General features: G+C 40.1%; 1 protein-coding gene across 5 annotated transcripts in view; it reads left to right on the top strand.

The window, feature by feature from the left end:
* LOC110959899 (hexokinase-2-like) overlaps window positions 1-12,871 on the top strand; it is a 50,038-nt gene extending 37,167 nt beyond the window's left edge. The window contains exons 4-11 of one of the 5 annotated variants that reach the window (XM_051937742.1): window positions 2,128-2,276; window positions 2,702-2,821; window positions 4,063-4,158; window positions 4,380-4,479; window positions 6,253-6,436; window positions 7,793-7,948; window positions 8,046-8,279; window positions 9,749-12,871. In XM_051937742.1, the coding sequence (XP_051793702.1) occupies window positions 2,128-2,276; window positions 2,702-2,821; window positions 4,063-4,158; window positions 4,380-4,479; window positions 6,253-6,436; window positions 7,793-7,948; window positions 8,046-8,279; window positions 9,749-9,950 (1,241 nt within the window). In that variant the 3' untranslated portion in view covers window positions 9,951-12,871. The remainder of the gene's footprint in view (window positions 1-2,127; window positions 2,277-2,701; window positions 2,822-4,062; window positions 4,159-4,379; window positions 4,480-6,252; window positions 6,437-7,792; window positions 7,949-8,045; window positions 8,280-9,748) is intronic. The other 4 variants (XM_051937745.1, XM_051937746.1, XM_051937744.1 and 1 more) reach the window with 4 other exon arrangements.
* Window positions 12,872-25,818: the final 12,947 nt, after the last annotated feature.

Here is a 25,818-nt window from a genome sequence, read left to right as displayed (position 1 = left end):
CCAAGAAAATACTAATGATGACTGCAAAGATTCAAAAGAAGACACAAGAAGACACTATAAAAGGCACAAAACCATTACAAATGGTCAAAAAATTGTCACAACTTGGTCATAAAGAGACAGAAAACCACCACACACCCACGGAAAACAACCAAGAAGCGACACAAAATAACTACAGAGATACAAAAGCAGTCACAAAAAGACTCAAAACGACCACAAAGACACACAAAACAAAAAAGGATCGATGTAAAGCCACCACAAAGCCATGCAAACTGACACAAAAGACACAAAATGACCACAAAAAACTGCAAAATGGCAAAAAATTGATGCAAAGCCACCACAAAAAGACAAAAAATGACCACAACTTGGTCATAGAGAGACAGAAAACCGCCACAAAGAGACGCAAGCCAACCACAAAGACGTGGAAAAAGATCAAGAAGACAATCATTTCTGTTTCTGTTTGCTTGTTTTGCATCTCTTTCTTGTAGTTTTGTTTGATCCTTATTTTGCAGCTTTTTTATCTTAAAAAAATCACTAAAATTACATCGTTTATCAGAGCCAGAAACTGTAAAAAAAAAATTTAAAAAAAATCTGTAGCTCTTCTCCTCCAGTGGTCTTCTACCTGCTCGTCTGCGACCTGCAGTTCCATCAGGAAAATTAACCAAAATTCAAGCTTAAAAATGTGATATTTCATCAAAATCCAAACATTTCTGTGTTGTGGCGAGATGTTTCATTAATAATTGATCTGCTGGATGTTCTTAAATCGGCCAGAAGAAGGATTCCTGAGCTCAGGTTTTGGGGCCGGTCTCGTGTTTAATCTGAATTTATGTTTGTAATTTTAGCAAAATGTCTTTTAGTCACTTTTCTTCAAATCCGGCCAGCAGCTTTCCTCTAATTGTCCGTAAATTATCACTGAAGCTCCACAGCGCTCAGAGAAACGTGATTCACTCCTTCTTTTTACCGTGTTTTCTGGATTAATGAGGGAATGATTCCACAGTTTTGTAGTTGTTAAACAAGCTCTGTCCCATTTTCACCTGAGCACAGATTAAAACAATCTGTTTGTTCTGATTTTCATGTAAATTTCCTTCATATAAACCCTGGAAGGCTCCACACAGCTCAGATAGTTCATGATTATTAACTTCATACTGTAAACACAGTGACCAGATGGAACTTTGCTGAGTTTTCTGAATTTATTTCCACGCAGCTTTGACAAGAAAAGCCAGAAAAAATAAAAACAGATCCTGCATCAGTAAGAGTTTCTACTGTATTGTGTACTGTACTTTTGTGCTTTCACTTGTTAGATGACCTGCAGACGCAACTCAGGGCTGTTTGAAGGTCTCAATAATGTTGCTTTTCTGGCATTTTTTTTTATTTGCCACATTCTCCTGAAAATATGCTTTAATGAAAAGTCAAAGATTAAACATTAAAGCAGAGTTAGTGGGAGGATATCTGCATTGTTTCATGGGTTTAAGTAAAACCCACAACAAAGAGACTTAAATCAACCCCATGTGAAATTGGAGAGAGATGCAAAACAACAAAAAAGACACAAAGCTATTACAAACAGACAAAAAATGGCCACAACTTGGCATAAAGACACATAAAACTACCACGAAGAGACACAAGATGACCACAAAGACATGGAAGAAGACCAAGAAGAGGCACACAATGACTATAAAGATACAAAAGCCGCCACAAGGAGACCCAGTTACTACAAAAAAAACAACCACAAAGAAAGACAAAATGACCACAAACACATGGAAAACAACCAAGAAGACACTTATAATGACTGCAAAGATACAAAAGCAGCCACAAGGAGACACAAAAACGCACAAAACAACCACAAAGGGACACAAAATGACCACAAAGAAATGCCAAATGACAAAATGGACCCGACAGCATCAGGCGATTCTATTGACTTTTGTGGTTTCCACTTGTCAGACATCCTGCGGTTTGAAGGTGTTGTTCTGGTGTTTTTTAACTTAAAATGTTCTCCTAAAAGGATGTTTGAAATAAATGTCAAAGATTAGACTCTGAAGCAGAGTTAGTGCATAAAAAAGCCACAACAACCAGTTTTATTGTGATTCCTTCAGCTGATATGAATCCATCAACAGCTGATTCTTCTCCCTGCAGAGAAAGGCGACTATCTGGCGTTGGATCTTGGCGGGACGAACTTCCGAGTTCTTTACGTCCGTGTGGTGGAGGAGCAGCAGAAAGTGGTGAAGATGGACAGTAAGATCTGCAGCATCCCACAGGAGATGATGCTAGGAACCGGAGAACAGGTGACAGGAACACGGGAAAACAGTAAAACAGTCGAATGCGGAGACAAAAGAGACTGAAGGAAGAAAAAAGCACCAAATTCAGTCTGAAGTCACACTTTATCAGTGTTTGTTTTGGCTGAACCCCAAAATTCTGTAAAATCCTCACATTTTTTAACACTGGAACATGAAATATTTAGTATTTATTGTTTAAAAATGTCTGAAAAATGAAACATTTTCCATCAAATACGTTTGTTTTCAACTAAACATCACGTATCAGGAGCTCCTCGTGAGTTTTATACGCAGAATTTGTAACTATACAGTTAAAAAAGATATAAATTTGTACCTCTGAAGTACAAATATAAGGTAGCAGGAACAGCAAACGTTTAGTAGAGCACATTTCCAGATGTGCGAGAAGCTGAAGAACGTCTGTCTGTGTGTCCGTCCAGCTGTTCGACCACATCGCCCAATGTCTGGGTGAATTCCTGGAGTCTCAAGACCTGAAGGGACAAACTCTTCCTCTGGGCTTCACCTTCTCCTTCCCCTGTGAGCAGAAGGGAATCGACAAGGTGTCGCACAACAAACACACAACAGAGGGGACACACACACACACACACACACACACACACACACACACACACACACACACACACACACACACACACACTCACTCAGGTTTGAGAATGAAGAGTTAAAAACAACCAAAACCAGGTGCTAAATGAGCATAAACAGAAAACTTACCATCACAAAGAGACAGAAAACCACCACAAGGACATACAAATGTCCAACCACAATGAGAAAGGCTCCTAAAACAAGACACAAAATGACAAAAAATGGAAAAAACAACCACTAAAATGCAAAAATGAGACACTAAGGACAACAAAGAGACACAAAACATCCATAAAGACACGCAAAATGTTAATAATGAGAAAAAACTACCACAAAGATGCAAAGCTGAGACACAAAAGGACAATAAAGAGAAAAAATATCACAAAAAGTGAGATACAAAATAATGAAAAAGAGACAGAAAATGATAATGAAGACAAAAAGGGCACACAGGGCCACAAAGACACACAAAATAATCACAAAGATGCACAAAATGTCAATAATGAGAAAAAAAACTACCTCAAAAATGCAAAAATAAGACACAAAACAACTACAAAGAGACAAAAAAGTGGCACAAAAAGACACAAAAATGACAATAAAGAGAAAGAAATACCACAAAGTACAAAAATGAGACAAAATAATAATAAAGAGAAAAAACTGCCACAAAAATGCAAAAATGAGAAAAAATGATGACAAAGAGACAGAAAACAACCACACGGATGAGAAAATGAGACAGAAAAAGGACAATAAAGAGATAAAAGTACCACAAAAATGCCAAAATTTGACACAGAACACCCACAAAGAAACAAAAATAGCATGAAAACACACAAAAAATGCAATAAAGATGCAAAAATTGACACAAAACAACCACAAAGACACACAACACATCAATAATGAGAAAAAAAGGACCACAAAGATGCAGCAATGAGAAACAAAATGAAAAAGAGAGAAAAAAAACTACCACAAAATGAAAAAATGAGACACAGAAGGATAATAATGACAAAAAATACCAACGATACCAGTAAAGTGAAAGAGTTTAACCACAATGAGAAAACAGAACAGAAGTGCTTCAGAGTATTAGTTTGTCTTTTAGGTTTAAATCAAAGCAGCTTTGAGGACGTGTCGCCTTCACATTCACACTGAACTGCAGGACGTTTCATCTTTTGTGTTTAATCGTGTTTTATTTTCTTTATTTACGGCACAGAGCATCCTGATCCGCTGGACCAAAGGCTTCAGCTGCTCCGGTGTGGAGGGACAAGACGTGGTGAAGCTTCTGAAAGAGGCCATTCACAGGAGAGGGGTCGGTGTTTTCATAGAAACTCTGAAAATAAAGAAGCACAGCTGTTTAAACTATCACATGTAATCCTCCATTTCTCTGCTTCCTGTTGTCTGAATGCAGCCGATTAAAGGCTCTCCGACGCTCTGCCGTGCGGCCTAATGTGTGTGTAGGCAGGTTATTAGGCATTATAAATAGGAGAGACGTAAACACACCTGTCTGTGTGTATTTCTTCTTCGCTGCAGGACTACGATATCGGCTCGGTTGCCATGGTGAACGACACGGTGGGCACGATGATGAGCTGCGGATACAGGGACCAGAGCTGTGAGATCGGCATGATCATTGGTAACCACACATCTGAACGCACAACGCCTGGCTGCTAGTCTGGATGTGGGCAGGAAGATATCTGCATTAGTTTCATGGGTTTAAGTAAAGCCCACAACAGAAAGACTCACAGTGTCATAGTGTAGAGACGCAAAGCGACAAAAGATAGATGTTAGACCACCATAAGAGATGCAAAGTGATCAAAAACCATTACAAACAGACAAAAAAATGAACACAACTTGGTCATAAAAAGCCAGAAAACCACCACAAAGAGACACAAAACAGCAAAAGATCGATGCCAATCCGCCACAGAGAGATGCAAACTGACAAAAAAGACATAAAACCATTACAGATAGACAAAAAAATGACCACAACTTTGTCAAAAAGAGACAGAAATTCACCATGCAGAGATGCAAATTGACAAAAAAAAGACACAAAACCACTACAAATCCACAGAAAACGACCAAGAAGAGACACAAAATAACTACAGAGACGTGGAAATGAATAAAAAAATCAATGCAAAACACCACAAAGAGACACAAAATGCCCCAATAAGAGACAAAACTATTACAGACAAAAGATGACACCAACTTGGTCATAAAGAGACAGAAAACCACCACAAAGAGACTCAAACTGACAAAAAAGACACAAAACTACCACAAACACATGGAAAACAACCAAGAAGTGTCATGCCTCCCGCTCCTATGACTCGGCTTGTCAGCGTAATGACAAGCGTGGATTCCAATCAGCGCAGCGTATAAAGCCTGGCTCTCGCTGCCACTCCGACGCTGCATCATTGCACCACCTTCCAGCCCACGACGCACTCCGCCATATCCGACACACCATTCACCGCCTCCTGCACGCCGCTTCTTGGTCTCTGTCTCCCCTGTTGGACTACCTTACCTGTTTTCCGGCCATCGCCACATTCCCTCCCTAGGCTCAGACAGCTCGGCTCCTCTTCCGCCTTCCACGCACTGGACTCAGTAAGCCACCTTCCCCGTTAGTTCTGTTCATGCCTAGTTTTCACCTCGGCCATCTGGCTCGTCCTTTGTTAATTCAGTTCTGTTTTACTTACAGTTTTTACTTCGGCCTTATGGTCCACCCTTAGTTAGTTTTATTCAGTCTTTTTCCCCATTCTGTTATCTTTCCTGTGCCTTCTTTTTGAGTACTGTTGTTCATTTAGTTCTTATACCGTAATACATTAAATTCTTTTTTCTATTTACCCACCCGCCTGTTTGCCTGCTGCTTGGGTTCACACACCCGCATCCGTGACAAGAAGTGACGCAAAATGACTACACACATACAACAGCATTTACAAGAAGAAACAAAATGACCCCAAAGAAATGCAAAACAACAAAAAATCTCTGTAAAACCAAATCAAAGAGACACAAGACGACCATTACGAAATGGAAAAAGACCAAAAAGAGACTTACAATGACTAAAAGTTACACAAGGAGACACAGTTACTCCAAAAACACACAAAACAATCACAAAGAAACACAAAATGACCACAAAGAAATGCAAAATGACAAAAAATTGATGCAAAACTGTAAATTGACCAAAAATAGACCAAAACCACTACAAACATACACAAAACAACCACAAAGACAAATTTGCCTCAAAGACATAAAACTGCAAAAAGACATAAAATGAAAGAAAATTGATCTAAAACCACCACAAAGGCACACAAAAATGACCACAAAGAATCACAGAAATGAGACATTAACTGCAGTTACACCAGTCTAAACAATCATCTCTGTAGGTTTAATGTAAACTGCTCCTCTTCCTCTGCAGGGACGGGAACCAACGCCTGCTACATGGAGGAGATCAAGAACGTGAAGCGTGTGGAAGGCGAGGACGGCCGGATGTGCATCAACACGGAGTGGGGCGGCTTCGGAGACGACGGCTCCCTCAAAGACATCCTGACGGAGTTTGACGAGGTGGTGGACCAGACGTCCATCAACCCCGGTGTCCACACGTACGTAGGATGATCCAGGGGATACGAGTTGCTAGTCTAGGCATGCTAGTGATGTTGGTGAATAGCCAGATATGCTATTGTTTGGCTTAGGGATTCTAAAGAAGAACCAATGAACACTAGTCACTAGTTTAGGGATCCTAGTGACTACCATTGAGATCCTATTCACTAAACCAGAAATGCTAGTGGTTAACCAAGGAATGACTACTAGTGACCAGTACAGAGATGCTAGATGCTAGGTTATGTATGCTCGTGACTATCCTAGGGATGCTATTGGCTTTTTCAGAAATTATAGAGAATACCTAAGAAATAATAGTGACTAATTCAGCAATGCTAGTTGTTAGCACAGAGATGTTAGTCACTATACTGAGAAGGCAAGTGACGACCGTAGCGGTACCAGGGATGTTAATGCCAATAGGAATGTTTGCAACAACCAAGGAGGAATGCTAGTGACTAAATAGAATTGCTAGTCACTAGCCTAGGAAAGCTAGTTGCTAACTTATGGATTCTAGACTAGGAATACCAGTTGCTAGCCAAAGGATGATAGCCACTCGCTTAAGGATGCAGTGACAAGTACAAAGTTCTAATTGCTCGACGAGGGATGCTAGTGACCAGCCTCAAAATACTAGTTTAGAGATGTTTGTAAATAGCTTAGAAGTACTAGTGGCTAGCTCACCAATGATAGTTGCTGGCACAGAGATCCTAGTCCCTACAGTAAGAGTGCAAGTGACAACCCTAACAATGTTAGTGATGGATTGGAATGCCAGGGATTACAGTTGGAGGGCTTGTAATTACCAAGGGGAATGCTAGTGACTATATAGGATTGTTACTCAGTAGCCAAGGAAAGCTAATTGCTAACTTAGGGATTCTAGTCTTGGAATGCTAGTTGCTAGTGGCGTGATGCTATTGACTACCATAGGGATGTAATTGGATAGCCGAGAAATGTCATTGATTAGCTTATGGATGCTAGTGATTAGCTTGGGGATTTTAGTAGATAGCACAGACATGCTATTTGGTAGACTATAAATGTTAGTGGTTAATGCTAGTTGCCAGACAAAGTATGATGGCCACTGGCCTACTGATGCCATTGACTAGTGTAGAAGTAGAATTGTTAATCCTGGGATGCTAATGACAAATCTCGGAATGCTGGTGGATAATGACTATGAGATGTCCGTGACTAGCATAGAGTTGCTCATGACTAGGACAGAGATGCTAGTCTCTATCCTGGAAACGCAATTGACCACTCTAGTTATGCTAACGCTAATTACTACCAATGGGAATGCTAGTGATTATCCTAGATGTCAGTTATTATGTCAAAGTTGATTTCTTTTCCGTCCTAAACATCTGTCTCTTCTGTAGTTTTGAGAAGATGATCAGCGGTATGTATCTGGGGGAAATTGTTCGGCTGCTGCTTGTGAAGATGATGGAGGACAAACTGCTGTTTAAAGGACAAACATCGGAGGCACTGCTGACTCCGGGACAGTTTGAGACAAAGTACATCTCTGAGATCGAGGAGTGAGTGGCCTTGTCTTCTGTGTCACTGTTAAATTTAATGATTTGACCGCAAGTGTCATTAATGACTGAGTTTTCCTCCATGTTCCTCTTGCTTCAGGCCCAACAGCGGTCTAGAAAACGCCCAGAAGATTCTGACGGCGTTGGGTCTGAACTGGGATCCGGTGGATGCCTGTGTGGTGCGTCTGGTCTGCGACACCATCTCCTCACGGTCTGCCCGTCTCTGTGCAGCTGCCCTGGCAACCCTCGCAAACCGTATCCGCGTCAACCGCGGGTTGGACCATCTCAAGACCACCGTGGGGGTGGATGGGACGGTCTACAGAAAGCACCCCAAGTAAGATTTAAGACACAGATAAATAAATAAATCTGTGACAGTGACACGTTGTCAAGAAAACATAGTTATGTATCAGCCATACAAAAATGCTGGGAGGTATAACAAATATTGTTTAATTAAATCTGAGTATTGATGATCACAGTGATCAGTGACAGAACATCATGGCCCAAGCCTAATAATGCTAGTCCCTGCCAGAGGAATTCTTGGGGTTAATGTGGTGACTAGCCTAAGCATGCTAGTCTATACTCTTGAGATGCTAGCTTTAGGATGACAAGGAACGCTTGTAACTAGTTTGGGAATGCTAGTAGCCTAGTCTTGGAAATGATATCGCCTACTTTGGGGATGCTAATCAATAGACAGGGAATATTAATTTGGTCTGATTTGGTTTGGGATGGTTGTTAATAGGCAAGGATTGTTGGTGACTTGCTTAGGGATGGTAGGCGGTACAGTAGGAATGCTAGTGGGTTGTCGCTAACTAAGGAATGCTAGTTGCTAGCTTAGGGATGATAGTCTAGAAATGCTATTGGTTACTTTAGGGATGTTAAGGAATCACTAAGGACAGTAGGAATGCTAGTGGGTTGTTGCTAAGTAAGGAATGCTAGTTGCTAGCTAAGGGATGATAGTCTACAAATGCTATTGGTTACTTCAGCGATGTTAGGGAATTGCTAAGGACTACTAGTGACTATCTTAGGAATGCTGTTGATTCACCAAACGGCCTTGGGATACTAATGACTAGTCTAGCATTGCCAGTGTTTACCATACGTATACTAGTCACAAGACTAGCACTGACAGTGGCTAGCACAGGAATTCTGATTGCTAGCCTAAGGTTGCTAGTCGATATTCTTGAGATGCTAACCTTGGGATGTTGGTGACTAATCCGGGGGTTCTATTTGCAAACCGAAGGATGCTCGTGTTTAGCCTAAGGATGCTGGAGACTCGGTTGTTGGAGAGTGACCTGGGAATGCTAGTCACTAACTGAGAAATGCTGTTGGCCAGTTAAAGGAAGACAAGGAATGTTAGTAACAAACTCAGGGATGTTAGTTGCTTGCACAGGTGGCTAGTCTCAAAATGCTATTGCCTAGCTGTTGGCTAGTGCAAGTGGCCAGCCTAGTAGTTGTAATTGCCAGTATAGACATGCTGTTGGATAGTTTAGTGATGGTAGTAACTAGCTTAGTAATGCTAGGTGTCTAATGAAGTCATAACCACTGAGTTGCTGACTAAACAGTAGAACTTAGTGATTGGATGACTCGTGCTGCAACAGAGGCCTCAACGTTAGAACAAATCAACGTCCTCGACACACCTGCCTCAGACCGAATATCTCAAATGTTCATCTGTCTCCTAATTTGTAGAAAATGAATGTTTATTGGACATTCTGTACAAGGCGCTTGGTCTCATTAAATCTCCTCTCCCTCTATGATTTGTTAAATTTCTGTAACACGGACCATTAAACGCCTCCTTCCTCCCTCCAGTTTCAGCGAGGAGCTCCAGGCGGCGGTGTGCCTCCTCGCCCCCAAGTGTGACATCACCTTCCTTGTCTCCGAGGACGGCAGTGGGAAGGGCGCTGCCATGGTAACGGCGGTGGCACAGCGGATAGCTCTCCAGTCCCGACTGTTGGAGGACAGCGACGGCGAGGATGAGGAGGATGAGGATGTGGATGAGGAGGATAAATAAGAGGCAGAACAAAAAGATGAATCTTTTATCCAGCTGCAGCTTTAATATTATATAAACACAGATGGGGGAAGCATTTAGATATTTTCATACTCATTTTAAAATTGTACTTGAACAAACGTGTAATTATCAGAATATATACTACCAAAAATAAAAGTACTCACTATGCACAACAGCCACTTTTATAATCAGCATTATTGTGTCAGGTGGAGGTACATTTTAGTACTTTATATGTTACTGTGCAGCTTGTGAATTTCCACCAGGGGTCAATAAAGTCTTGGATAAAATATACTTTAAAATAATTTATTTGTTAATTATATTTTTGCATCAATAATTAGAATCTGTAAAGTTTACAAAAAACTATAGGGGGTGAATGTGTCATATTTACCACTGAACAGTAGCAAAGTATAAAGTAACAGAAAGTAGAGTAAAAGTATGATAAAGTTTTCCTCCTGCAGAACACAATGTGCACGCAAACTTAAGACTCTGCTGTGTTAAAGTGAGAACAGGTTGAGTATTAGGAGTCTCTTTACTTGACTGGAGATTCCTGATTTAATGACACGAATGCGAACAATATCAGAATGAATGTGAACTTCAACAAAGTTAAAGCCTTCACTGTGTCAGCAAATGTAAATTTAAGGAATTATGCAGAATTAACTAGTAGCTGATCTTTTTGTTGACAACTGTCACTGAATCACTGTGAAACTGAAAAAATGTTAGAAACTTAAGGAAACTTCAAAATGCTCCCATAGAGGCTCGTAACTAGCCTAGTTAGGCTATTGGCTATCCTAAAAAGACTGGTGGCTATTTTAGGAAGGCTAGTGACTTGCCTAGAAATGCTAGTGGCTAATTAGGAGATGCTAGTCGCTATCCCAGTCACAGTAGTAGCTAGTTTTGGGATGATAGTGACTAGCATAGGAACACTAGTGGCTAGTTAAGGACTGTTTGTCCCTCCCCTTGTGGTGTTAGTGACTAGGTTAAGCTACCATAGGCTGCTAGTGACTTACCAAGAAATGCTGGTCAAAATCTCAGGAATTCTAGTAACTAGCCTTGGAATGTCAATGACTAGTCTTGGAATGCTAGTCATGTCCCAAATGGCTAATTTCAACTCTTTAAACTCGCCACTAGCCTATGAAGGTTGGTCACAGTAGCCTATAAATGATATTTACTCGCCGAGAATTGCTAGTGCTTATCCGAGAAATCCTTGCCCCTAGTCCAAGGATTTAAAAAACTAGCCTCGACTAGTTTTGGAATGCTAGTGACTAAAGGGGCTATGGCTCCAGGGAAATGACTAGCATTCCAAGGCTATTCACCACATCTCTAAGTTAAATATGCTAGTTATTAGCCCAGGGTTTTTAGTAGGTCAGCCAGTCTAGCGTGACTAGAGATGCTAGGTGCTAGCTGAGGAGGCTTGTTGCTAGCCTAGGGCTAGTCACTAATTTTTCTAGGCTCGCTGCAAGCTTATGAAAGCTAATGGCTTACCTTAAAGGGATTCTAAATGCCATCGTAGTAATGGTCGTAGCTAGCTTAGAAATGTTAGTCGCTACTTCAGGTATTCTAGTAACTAGCTTAGGAACGCTGGTGCCTAGTCCCGGAATGCTAGTCACCTCCCAAGGGACTCATCTCAACTCCTTAAGCGAGCCACTAGCTTATGAGGTTAGTCTGTGGATGCTAGTTGCTAGCCTAGAATTGGTAATGCTTAGCCCAGGAATCCTCGCCCCTGGTCCAGGGATTTAAAAAACTATCTCTGGCTATTTTTTTGAATGCTTGTTTAGGGGGACTATGAGTCCAAGGTAGTGACTAGCATTCCAAGGTTATTCACCACATATTTAAGTTGAGAATGCTAGTCATTACTCCAGGGATTTTATTAAGTCAGTCAGTCTAGCATAGAGATATGCTAGGTTCTAGCAAGAAATGCTTGTCACTAGCCTAGTGCTAGTCACTAACTTTTCTAGAAGGATTCTAGTCACTATCCTAGTAATGGTAGTAGCTAGCTTAGGAATGTTAGTTGCTACTTCAGGTATTCCAGTAACTAGCCTATGCTAGCATTGTCATTACTGCTAGTGGCTACCTTGTTGCATGCTAAGTTTAATTTTTTGGCCCATATTTGTTTACATTAAGTAGCTGAATTAGCAATTAACAGCTAACAGTTGGAATTCCATGATTCACAGTCACAGCCCTGACCTAGATTATGAGACAGTTGGTTTTCTTATAATTCAGAATAATGTGCAACAGATACAGAGGAGCAGGACTAGAAACTGTTCAGAATTCACATAACAATCAGCACATTTTTAGCTTTTCTTATATTTCAAAGTGTTTCAGTGATAGTTGTCAGTACATACAGTTGTGCAAACAGCAGCTGTTATTAGCAAATTCTATGTACTTAATATTCCAAATTGTAAATCAACATAAACCAAGGTTCATGTTATCATTAGATTAGACTTAACCTGTTCTCATAATTACAGGTTTCTAATTGTGTTTCTATACGACACAGACTGAATAATAATGACGACAGGTCACATTACAGCTTAATTCTGCTGCTCTGCTGCAAAGGGAAACGTGTTGTGCTGCTAATAGGTTTCTGCAGCTTTAATTGCAGTTAGTTGCTTGTTGCTAGGAGCTTTGAACATTCAAGTTATCCTAAAATGCTTCCGCCATGCATAGACAAGAAATGAGTCAGACAGATGTGGATGGGAGGAGGAGGATGAGGAGGAGGATGTGTTACATAATGTGTTTTAGTCTTTAAAAATGCTGCTTTTCCAGGTGCCAAAAATCCTCCCGCTGTTTGTTCCGAATGAGAAATAAAGGGAGCGTTTGGTTAGTTGTGACAATGATGCACTGAAATTAGCATTTTTAGTTAAGTTATATAACAGGAGCAATGAAACCTGCAGATAAATAAGCAAATAAATAAATGAAGCTTCCAATCAGAATGTGTGTTTTTTTTTTTGTTTTTTTTGGGGGGGGGGGGGGGGGGGGTTATGCAGCTGATTTTTATTTGTGAGCAAGTTGGTTTGTGTGATTTGAGGCACAGAAACATGCAGTGTTTCTCCATGCCTCCGTGAATGTGTTTTAAAGCTTTGAGGTCTGGTTTTCGACAACTGAGTTTGTTTTTGACGTCACAACGGGACGTTTAGACCAAGATTTCTGCATCTTTGAACACAGACGTGTGGGTCTATTCGTAGTACAACAGGTAGCATCAGTCTGCTACACAAAATGTCTTCTTGCCACTCATTTCTAATACAAATAAACACTCCTCGGCATGCTTCTGGAAAGCTGTGACTTTGCACTTTTCACAGGATAAAGCAGCCGGTTACAGATTAAACTGTAAACAGACATAGCACAAGATATCTGGAGAATTTAGAGCCTTCCACTGGGCTATTCCATCTCAAAACTTTAGGTTACTTCTGCTCGACTGTCCCTGAATTGCTTAAAATGTTTGTTTATTTATTCATTTATTTATTTTTGTCATAAGCTACAGATATTTAAGATGCTGTTTGTCCAATTTTAGATTTATATATCTCATATTTCTGAGACAATTTTTAAAAATATTCCCCTGTGAACCCACTTGCAGTGCTTTTTTTCCCACACATTTAAATTTCATGCTGTTTAAATGACAATATCTCAGGAATGATTAAAGATAAAAAGCTGACATCTCACTGTTATTTCTCCTCATGCCTTTGATTCATAGTCTGAATCTGAAAAATCAGAAATATTTTGGGAACTATTTTGAAAAACACTAGATTAAATTATCTAGCAGTACTTTTTTGTGGTAAAATTAGTCAAACATGCTCAATCAAAAATAGCTTTCTTTTTATTCTTGTGGTCAAGTATTTCATGATAAAAAGCATTCTGTATGTTCTGTTTTTTTTAATATTGTGTATTATGTGCAACCACCTGTGAACAGGGACTGTCTGCAAACTGCAAAACTGCTACAACAGCGAAGACAGACACAAATATTCAATAACTTCACTCTTGTACACTGTAGTGCCACCAAAATCACTGCAGCCTTCAACTGGCTCCTGTTGACACCGATGTTATTCCTTGAAACTGGAAAGACAGCTACTTTAGATCAAACTAGGCTTGTAGCACATTGTCTGCCTTACAATGATGGAAAAGAGGCACCATTTATGTTTTGGACAATGTGTATCTAATGAGTTATTGATGCTGGAAATCAGAATCTGTGAATAGCTTTCCAATTTTACTGAACTGAGGCCCAGAGGGGCCATGGTGGGCGTCCTTTATTTTCATTTCTTAAAGGTGGCAACCCTAACACCAGCTAACATACACGATACCACTACTTAGAATTCCATGCTAACACTGGCTATTATACAAGCTAACAGAAGCTAATGTACACAATACCACTACTTAACATACACACCAACACAGGCTATTATACAAGCTAACAAAAGCTAACATACAAATCAACTCCAGTAAATGTACATATGACCTAAAATACAAGCGATGACTAGCTAACATACTTGCTAACACCAGCTAACATACACGATACCACTACTTAACATCCATGCTAACACTGGCTATTATACACACGTGGACAAAATTGTTGGTACCCCTCAGTTAAAGAAGGAAAAACCCACAATTCTCACTGAAATCACTTGAAACTCACAAAAGTAACAATAAATAAAAATTTATTGAAAATTAAATAATCAAAAACAGCCATTACTTTTGAATTGTTGATTAACATAATTATTTAAAAAAACAAACTAATGAAACAGGCCTGGACAAAAATGATGGTACCTCTATAAAAGATTGAAAACTATTTGACCAGAGTGACATGATTAACTCAGGTGTGTCATTTAATTGACATCACAGGTGTTTCCAAACTCATAATCAGTCAGTCTGCCTATTTAAAGGGAGACAAGTAGTCACCCTGCTGTTTGGTGAAAAGGTGTGTACCACACTGAACATGGACAACAGAAAGCGAAGGAGAGAATTGTCCCAGGACATCCGAAAAAAAAAAAGATAGACAAACATCTTAAAGGTAAAGGCTATAAGACCATCTCTAAACAGCTTGAAGTTCCTGTGACAACAGTGGCTCATATTATTCAGAAGTTCAAGACCCACGGGACAGTAGCCAACCTCCCTGGACGTGGCCGCAAGAGGAAAATTGATGACAAATTGAAGAGACGGATCGTTGGAATTGTATCCAAAGAGCCCAGAGCAACCTCCAAAGAAATTAAAGGTGAACTCCAAGGCCAAGGTACATCAGTGTCAGATCGCACCATTCATCATTGTTTGAGCCAAAGTGGACTTCATGGGAGACGACCAAGGAGGACACCACTGCTGAAAAAAACTCATAAAAAAGCGAGACTGGAATTTGCAAAAATGCATGTTGACAAGCCACAAAGCTTCTGGGAGAATGTCCTTTGGACAGATGAGACCAAACTGGAGCTTTTTGGTAAGGCACATCAACTCCATGTTCATAGACTCAAAAACCAAGCATACGAAGAAAAGAACACTGTCCCTACGGTGAAACATGGAGGAGGCTCAGTAATGTTTTGGGGCTGCTTTGCTGCATCTGGCACAGGGTGTCTTGAAAGTGTGCAAGGTACGATGAAATCTGAAGACTATCAAGGCATTCTGGAGAGAAATGTGCTGCCTAGTGTCAGAAAGCTTGGTCTCAGTCGCAGGTCATGGGTCTTCCAACAGGACAACGATCCAAAACACACAGCCAAAAACACCCAAGAATGGCTGAGAGAAAAGCGTTGGACTATTCTAAAGTGGCCTTCTATGAGCCCAGATCTGAATCCCATTGAACATATGTGGAAGGAGCTGAAACATGCCATTTGGAGAAGACACCCATCAAACCTGAGACAACTGGAGCTGTTTGCTCATGAGGAGTGGGCCAAAATACCTGTTGACAGCTGCAGAACGCTCATTGACAAATACAGAAATCGTTTAATTGCAGTGATTGCCTCAAAAGGTTGTGCAACAAAATATTAAGTTATGGGTACCATCATTTTTGTCCAGCCCTATTTCATTAGTTTGTTTTTTTAAATAATTATGTTAATCAACAATTCAAAAGTGATGGCTGATTTTGATTATTTAATTTTCAATAAATTTTTATTTATTGTTACTTTTGTGAGTTTCAAGTGATTTCAGTGAGAATTGTGGGTTTTTCCTTCTTTAACTGAGGGGTACCAACAATTTTGTCCACGTGTGTACAAGCTAACAGAAGCTAACGTACAAATCAACTCTAGCGAATCTAAAATACAAGCAATGACTAGCTAACATACATGCTAACACTAGCTAACATACATGCTAACACCAGCTAACATACATGCTAACACTAGCTAACATGCCATCACCAGCTGGAATACACACCAACATACAAGCTTCAAAAAATGTCAGTGGTAAAGATCAGATTTTAAGTTTCCTCTGCTGGTTTATGATGATCTAAACAGGCCCTAAAAGTTCAAAATTTAGTCTTTAAGCCCGTTTTTTCCTGATACTTCCACCTAAAATACATCAGTGAAATCAGTTTGGAGGGACTAGACAACTGGAATCCTGGAAAACTTTACTTCACTACAGTAAAACTATTGTTAGAGTTTAAAAAAAACAACAAAAACACACTGAAGCTGCAAAAATGACGCATTTTCATTATTTTACCATTTTTAAGATAGTGAGAAACTATGCAGATGTGGGATGTGGTGGAACGGGAGGTTGGCATTATGGATGTGCAGCCGACAAATCTGCAGCAACTATGTGATGCTGTCATGTTAATATTGATCAAAAATCTCTGAGGAATGTTTCCAACACCTTGTTAAAAGAATGACACCTAGAATTAGGAAGGAAAAAAGGGGGTTCCGCCTTTTACTAGCAAGGTGTACCTAATAAAGTGGTTGGTGAATGTATAATAGAATATTAATGAATCTAAATTTACCATATATCGTGTGCTTTGTGCTCAGGATTAGAAGCTGATTTCTCTGACATGAAGCTAATCCTTTAACCGTTTTCAAGTTTGAAAATGTGGAAAAATATATATTTTCACAGTGAAACTTCTAATGTCTTCATTTTCAGCATTTTTGGGAAATCTTTGAATATTTTTTAGTGGAGAAAAGAAATGAAGAGTTCATTTGCAAAAACAGGTAACTCCATTTTATACATTTTCAAAAAACTCTTTTTTAAAATTGTTTACTTGAGATAATAAAAATAAAAACACCAATAATATATTTTGTCATGTATTTTTCTACTGAGTCAAATCTACTCAACTTCAGTTGAGCTAACATACATTTTTCTGAAAATTTATCAAAACGGAGTTATCTGTTTTTGCAAATGAACTCTTCAAATGTTAAAAAAGTTTCTCAGAACAGTCACATAAAAATCAACCAAAATCCAGCAAATTTCACTGGATTTTGGTTGATTTTTTGTGAATGTTCTGAAAGAAAATATTTCAAGTTTACTGATGTATATGTAATTGCTTCAGATATATTTTTTTAGTATTTTTTGGAAGATTTTTACTCATTTTTTGAAAATATTTACATGAACTATCCTGCCATATTTGGGGGATTTTTTAAAACTAAACCTTTTAAGAAAATTTTTTAAGGAATTATTGTAATTTTCTTCCTAATGGTCTCGCAAACTTTCAGGAATTTGGGGATTTTTTTCCCCAAATTTTTGGATTTTTTTCAGACAAGTTAGTAGTAGTATTAGTAGTAGCAATAGGGTCAGATTTGTATCTAGTAACAGTAGAAGTAAAGGTACTACTAGTCTAGTAACGGTAGTAGTAAGTAGTAGAAGTAGTAGTATTAGTATGGATAGAGTTAGTAAGCAAAATGTTTCTTAAAAACATTCACAAAAAATGGATTTTGGTTGATTTTTATGTGAATGTTGTTAAAGAAAATATTAGAAGTTTTACTGATATATATATATATATATATATATATATATGTATGTGTATGTGTATATATATATATATATATATATATATATATATATATATATATATATATATATATATATATATATACATATACATATATATATGTATGGCATGCCGTTTAGGAAATTATATATGTAATGAAAGTCGATATATATATAATGAAAGTTGATATATATATAATGAAAGTTGATATATATATAATGAAAGTCGATATATATATATATATATATATATATATATATAATGTTCAGATTTTCATTCAATATATTCCAATTTTCATTCAATATATATCGACTTTCATTATATTATATATATATTTTTACTCATTTTTGAAAATATTTACAAAAATGTCTTGCCGAATTTGTAGATGTTTTTTTTAAATCAAACTTTTAAGGGAAACTTTGAAGGAATTATTGGAATTTTCTTCCTGAAGATTTTGCAAATTTTCAGAAATTTGGGTAATTTTTTTTCTGAATTATTGGATTTTTTTTCAGACAAGGAAACAATATTTTTTGGTGCCTGTAAATGACGACAACAGGAGGGTTAAATAAATAAATGAACACGTAAAATCTCTTCTACCCACAGACATTCTCCTTTCATTAACTGGCCTTTAAATGTATTTTTAAATTTGCAGACGCAGCAGCCTGCTTTTATTAACAAACAGCATAAACACTAAATGGTGTCGTTCATTCGGGCGTGATGAGTCTGGATATTTATTCCTGCAGCTTTAATAATGGATGCACACTCGGCTGACTGGTTCATGAAGCTGCAGCAGTAAAACCGTCCTGCTGCAGCCGCTGACATGCAGAGGACAAACTGCTGCAGCCTCCTCCTGCCGCTCTCCTCATAATTCAGGTGTGAAAGTCAGCCGCCGCTCCAGCTGCTGCTCCTCTGCTTGGAGAATTCATTCAGCAGCCAGACGACGCAGAGTTTCCAATCAGGATCACGGAGCTGCTGACAACGTGTGAGATGTTAGTGCTGCTGCAAATTAACCCTCACAGCAGCTTCCTCTCTGCTCCCGTCACATTTTTACTCACCGTCGGCTCATTTTTCTCTGCAATATAAAACCTGCACCTCCATGGAAACAGAACAACCAGGACTAGAAGCAGAGAAGACTCAGGAACATCTTCAGTGACGTATTAGATACAATCACAGAAATCAGAGCAGAAGCTGAATTTGCTTCAGCATTTAAGAACATTTTTTAAAAAATAGAATCAACATGAAGATCATTTTTACAAGTTACCAAAACTGTTACCAGCTCTGGAGGAAAAAAGGTCCTGCAGATATTTCACTGCTCACATTTTTAATTCATTTAATTCGTCTCTTCTCTGCTCAGAGGAAACACTTCCTGCAATTAATACGAAAACTCTCTGAATTTCTGTCACATGAATGTTGGTCACAGCTGAGTCAGTCATAGATTCTCAGTTGTTTCAAGACGTGAAGATTTTTTTTTTTTTTTTTTTACAGAATCTGATTATTGCAAATGGTTTATTTTTAAGTGTCCACATTTGTTAACGACACTGGAGAATAATGGTGGATCCACATGTTAAAGATGATTTAATATTTACATTTTTATCATTTCTGCAGGGGCTGCACAGTAGTGTAGTGGTTAGTACTGTCACCTTGCAGCAAGAAGATCCCCGGTTCAAATCCCAGGGTGGGCCTGGGATCTTTCTGGATGGAGTTTGCATGTTCTCCCTGTGCATGTGTGGGTTTTCTCTGGGTACTCCGGCTTCCTCCCACAGTCCAAAAATATGCTGAGGTTAATTGAGTACCCTAAATTGTCCGTAGGTGTGAATGTGAGTGTGATTATTTGTCTGTATATGTAGCCCTGTGACAGACTGGTGACCTGTCCAGGGTGTCCCCTGCCTTTGCCCGAGTCAGCTGGGATAGACTCCAGCACCCCCCGTGACACTGGTGAGGATACAGTGCTATATAGAGGATGGATGGATTTTCATCATCTCTGCAAGGGCTGCACAGTAGGTAGTGGTGAGCACTGTCATCTTGCAGCAAGAAGATCCCCGGTTCAAATCCCGGGGTGGGCCTGGGATCTTTCTGCATGGAGTTTGCATGTTCTCCCTGAGCATGCGTGGGTTTTCTCCGGGTACTCCGGCTTCCTCCCACAGTCCAAAAAAATCCATCCATCCTCTATACACCGCTTTATCCTCACTAGGGTCACGGGGGGTGCTGGAGTCTATCCCAGCTGACTCGGGCGAAGGCAGGGGACACCCTGGACAGGTCACCAGTCTGTCACAGACACACAATCACACTCACATTCACACCTACGGGCAATTTAGAGTAACCAATTAACCTCAGCATGTTTTTGGACTGTGGGAGGAAGCCGGAGTACCCGGAGAAAACCCACGCATGCTCAGGGAGAACATGCAAACTCCATGCAGAAAGATCCCAGGCCCAGGCTGGGATTTGAACCGGGGATCTTCTTGCTGCAAGGTGACAGTGCTAACCACTACAGCACTGTGCAGCCCACAGTCCAAAAATATGCTGAGGTTAATTGGGTACTCTAAATTGCCCGTAGGTGTGACTGTGAGTGTGATTGTTTGTCTGTATATGTAGCCCTGTGACAGACTGGCGACCTGTCCAGGGTGTCCCCTGCCTTCGCCTGAGTCAGCTGGGATAGACTCCAGCACCCCCCATGACCCTAGTGAGGATAAAGCGGTGTATAGAGAATGGATGATCGAAGGATGGATCCTCTCTGCAAACTGAGTTTCCTACATTATTCTTCACCCTAATGGCCACATTTACATGAAGTTTTTTTATTCAGAATTATTTATTCAGAATTAACTCATTCGGAATTAAAGTTTTGTGCTTCGCGTTTACATGGAAATATTAATTCCAAATTAAGGTTTACATGGACTGCACATTTTTTCCCTTCCTTAATTTCACTGTAACGCATGGGCGATGGAAAGATTCTGATTGGACAGGAAGTGGACGTGACATATCCCTGTTTACCGGAAGAAAACAAACTCCATTTGCTGCGGCATTTATTTTCCCCAACAACATGGAGGAACAACTAATAAGCACGCTTTTTGCTTTGCTTTTTATTGTCGTTTTGAAACAGCAACTCGACAATGGCGTACTACTTCTGTTGTGCCAGTAAGGTCGCAGAACGTGTACGCCACTCCATCATCTGTTTCTGTGCCATGCTGCGTTTATTTTATTCATCCTTTTTGGGCTAAAATTGTCCAAAATTATATGAAGTTTCTCTAAAATAACTAGAAATTCCTTCGAGGGTCCCAAAAATGTCCAAAACAACCTGAAAACTGTCCTAAAGTACTGTAAACCAGTTTAAAATTACTTAAATTTTTGTTCAAAACAACAACTTTTGAGTAATTTTGGATCATTTTAGTCAGTTTTGAGTCAAAACTAAAAAGATGTTTCACCATGCTGGATGTATCTTCCATCAACTTGATGCTCTGTTCACTTTTTATGAGCCATGCTGCATTTGCTTTATTAATCCCATTTGTTTTATGTCTTCTCAGTCTAAAATTGTTGTAAATTATTTGAAACTTGTTGAAAATAACTGGTCATTTCTCCAAAGTAACAAACAAATGTCCAAAATGACCTGAAAGCTGTCCCAAAATTTTTTTTTTAAACTAGTGTAAAATGACTTAAATTTTGTCAACAACAACAACACTGTTTCAGTCATTTTTTCAACAATATGAGTAACTTTGGACTATTTTCAATCAGTTTTGAGTCAAAACTAAAAAGATGTTTCACCATGCTGGATGTATCTTCCAACAACTTGCTCCTCTGTTCACTGTTTCTGAGCCATGCTACATTTATTTATTGATCCAGTTTGTTTTCAATAACATGATTTTGATGAAATATCACAATTTTTGGCATAAATATTTAGACAGAACTATACATCGCATGTGATACATTCATGGGACGTCAGATGAAAACCGTATATGCAACTTGATTAGTTCAAGAACAGTCAGAAAGCAGAAAATCTGTTTTTTTCAGTTTTTACAGTTCCTAGTTCTGATAAATTGCACTGTTTTGGTGCTATTATTGAGGACAACATGTCTTTCAAACATGCTGCTGAGTTGTAGGGTTCGGAGGGTGGATAATTTGCCTTCTAAAAGGCCGCTTTCCCACTGCAGGAACTCACCAACTAGAATTTGAACTTAGCTGAACTTAGGTTTCCAGTGTGCACTTTGAAAACCGGCTCCAGGAGCTAAATTTGGCCTCCGTTCAGGACGCGGCACTAAATCAAGACTCAGGGTTGCTGCTGTCGCCTGGTCGGACAGATTTCACTTCTGTGTGCACAACGTTTCATAATGACGAACGACAGAGAAAGAATCAGGATGCATGAGTCATCTGTCTGCTCTTATGCACCTCGGTTACCTCGGAAACCACATAGGAAAGTCAGACATCCTGTGACGTTTTCACCGTTTAATGCGGACAAAAACATTCATGAGATGTTTTGAAACGGCAGAAAACAGTTGTTGTTGACAAAAAAGCTAGCATACAAGTTACCACGAGTAAATATACATGCTAACATACAAACTACCACTGACTAACATCCAGGCTAACACTAGCTAGCATACAAGCTACCACTAGCTAACATACATGCTAGCATATATGCTAACACACAAACTACTACTGGCTCATACATGCTAACACCAGCTACCATACAAGCAACCACTGGCTAACCCTCAGACGAACACCAGCTTGCACATTAGTTACCACTAGCTAACATACATGCTAACATACAAACTACCACTGGCTAACATCCACACTCACACTAGCTTGCATACATGCAAACACTTTCTATTACACAAGGGCTGTGTCCGAAATGGCATACTAACGTACTACATACTACATTCTCAATGAGTATATACTGTATACTACGTACTATAAGTATGATTAGAATGCCAACCGTTCACACTGTAGGAATACTACTACGTTTCCCATAATGCATTTCAAACCTCCGACGACAAAAACCAGAAGTACAACTATCAAATATCTTGGCTGAATGCCGGCTTCAGGTCGATTTTACGCTAACAAACAGTCGCATAATTAATGTGGGAATTTCAAGCCGGCACTCCTCATGCAGTTATTGGCCAGATTATGCAAATCGTTTCAATTGTAGCTGCAGGCTACTGGAGGTAGCTGCTACTTGTTCTGTATGCAAAGCAAGCTGCTGCAACTAGCTGCTAGCATTCAGTAGCACGTTGTGAGGCGTCTGACAAATTTAAAACGTTGGTCAGAAAACGCCTATTTCTCAAATCTGTGGGGTGATTAGGATGACTACTTAACCACATAAAATAAAATAAAAATCTCCCTGGTCCACCCACAGATCCCGCGGAGGCTTCCATTTCGGCGGGTAGCTCGCAAAGCATTATGGGGCAGTTGAGTATGACTAGTGTGGTCACCGCGCATACTTAAAAATTTTCCGGAAATAGTATACATCCGGGTATTTCTCGCGTACTCAATCTTTTCATACTATATAAAGTGAACGCACTACATACTTATTTTGACGTCACACTTAGTATGAGTAGTACGTTAGTATGCCATTTCGGACACAGCCAAGCCAATATACAAGCTAACACCAGCTAGCATACAAGTTACCACTAGCTAGCATACATGTTAACGTACAAACTACAACTGGCTAACATACAGGCTAACACCAGCTAGCATACAAGCTACCACCATACACACTTACACCAGCTAACATACAAGCTACCACTAACTAAATACATAATACCACTACCTTACCTACATGCTAACACTGGCTATTATACAACCTAACAACAGCTAACTTACATGCCAGCTCGAGCAAATGTACACACTATCTAAAATACAACCTAAGACTGGCTCACACAGACATGCTAACTAGCTAACATTCCATCGCCAGCTGACTCTTCTTCTTTTCCTTTCAGCTTTTCCCTTCAGGGGTCGCCACAGCAAATCAATTGCTTCCATCTAACCCTGTCTGCTGCATCCTCTTCTCTCACACCTACTACCTTCATGTCCTCTTTAACCACATCCATAAACCTCCTCTTTGGTCTTCCTCTAGGCCTCCTGCCTGGCAGTGGGAAACTCAGCATCCTTCTGCCAATATATTCACTCTCTCTCCTCTGGACATGTCCGAACCATCTCAGTCTGGCCTCTCTGACTTTATCTCCAAAGCCTCTAACATGTGCTGTCCCTCTGATGTACTCATTCCTGATCCTATCCATCCTGGTCACTCCTAAAGAGAACCTCAGCATCTTCAGTTCTGCTACCTCCAGCTCTGCCTCCTGTCTTTTAATCAGGGACACTGTCTCCAGACCAAACAACATGGCTGGTCACACCACAGTTTTGTAAACCTTTCCTTTCATTTTAGCTGAAACTCTTCTATTACACATCACACCTGACACTTTTCTCCAGCCGTTCCAGCCTGCCTGTACACGCTTCTTCACCTCTTTTCCACACTCTCCATTGCTCTGCACTGTTGACCCTAAGTACTTAAAATCCTCCACCTTCTTGATCTCTTCTCCCTGTAACCTCACTCTTCCACTTGGGTCCCTCTCATTCACACACAGAGATACTCCGTCTTACTGCGGCTAACCTTCATTCCTCTCCTTTCCAGGGCAAACCTCCATGCCTCTAGCTTCTCCTCCACCTTTTCCCTGCTCTCACTACAGATCACAATGTCATCTGCAAACATCATAGTCCATGGAGACTCCTGTCTAACCTCGTCTGTCATCCTGTCCATCACCATAGCAAACAAGAAGGGGCTCAGAGCTGATCCCTGATGTAGTCCCACCTCCACCTTGAACTCCTCTGTCACACCTACAGCACACCTCACCACTGTCTTACAGTCCTCATACATGTCCTGCACCATTCTAACATACCGTATTTTCACGACCAAAAGGCGCACTGTACCAAAAGGCGCAGTCTCAGTTATGTGTGCCATTACTGTATTTAACACACACATAAGGCGCACCTGATTATATGGCGAGGGTTTTATATACAATCCACGCCCACACTTCCCCCTTTAACGTTCTCATGGTGTCCTCTCCTACGTCGGCCTTACAACAACAACACACACACAAGCATACAAGTGTGCGTATTTAAAAATAGAGCGGGAGCAAAACTGAGTTTGGTTGTGCTTTATTTAAGTATTGATTACAAAGTACTAACATTTTTTTAATCATCAATAGTCGCGGGCATGGTAAAACACACGGATTAAACAAGCACACAAGTGTGCGTATTTAAAAATAGAGCGGGAGCAAAACTGAGTTTGGTATTCACATTTTTTTTACCGGTAATCGTCATCAATCAAACCCATGGAAGTCCTCATCCTCTGTTTCTGAATTGAACAGCTGCGCTAAACCTCCATCAAACATGCCAGGCTCACTTTCTTCACTGTCAGAGTCACTTTCCGTGCCGTGCGGCGCCTCGGAAATGATGCCGACTTTTGCGAAAGCTCGAACAACAGTGCCAGCAGACACGTTAGCCCAAGCATCTACAATCCATTGGCAAATTGTGGCGTAACTCGCCCGGCGCTGCCTTCCACTCTGAGTGAAACTGTGGTCTCCATCGGTCATCCATCGCTCCCACGCCGCTCGCAGCCTTACTTTGAACGGCCGGTTCACACCGATGGCCAGCAGTTGGAGTTCCTTTGTCAGGCCTCCCGGAATGACAGCAAGCTCAGAGTTCATTTGCTTCACTTGTTTTTTCACATCGGCTGTGAGATGGGCACGCATAGAGTCACAGATCAACAGCGATGGTGATGCGTGGAAAAAAAACCACCTGGTCTACGTCCGCCTTACAACAACACACACAGGACGCACTGCACCATAGGGCGCGCCGCACAATTAGAAGAAAATCTAAGACTTTTATGTGCGCCTTATAGTCGTAAAAATACGGTACTTCTCTGCCACTCTAGACTTCCTCATACAAAACCACAGTTCCTCTCTGGGCACCCTGTCATAAGCTTTCTCCAGCTCTACAAAGACA

Source organism: Acanthochromis polyacanthus, chromosome 17 (assembly GCF_021347895.1).
Source record: "Acanthochromis polyacanthus isolate Apoly-LR-REF ecotype Palm Island chromosome 17, KAUST_Apoly_ChrSc, whole genome shotgun sequence".
Taxonomy (NCBI): domain Eukaryota; kingdom Metazoa; phylum Chordata; class Actinopteri; family Pomacentridae; genus Acanthochromis; species Acanthochromis polyacanthus.
The sequence above is the reverse complement of the archived record's forward strand: the minus strand, read 5'-3'. Positions and strand labels throughout refer to the sequence as shown.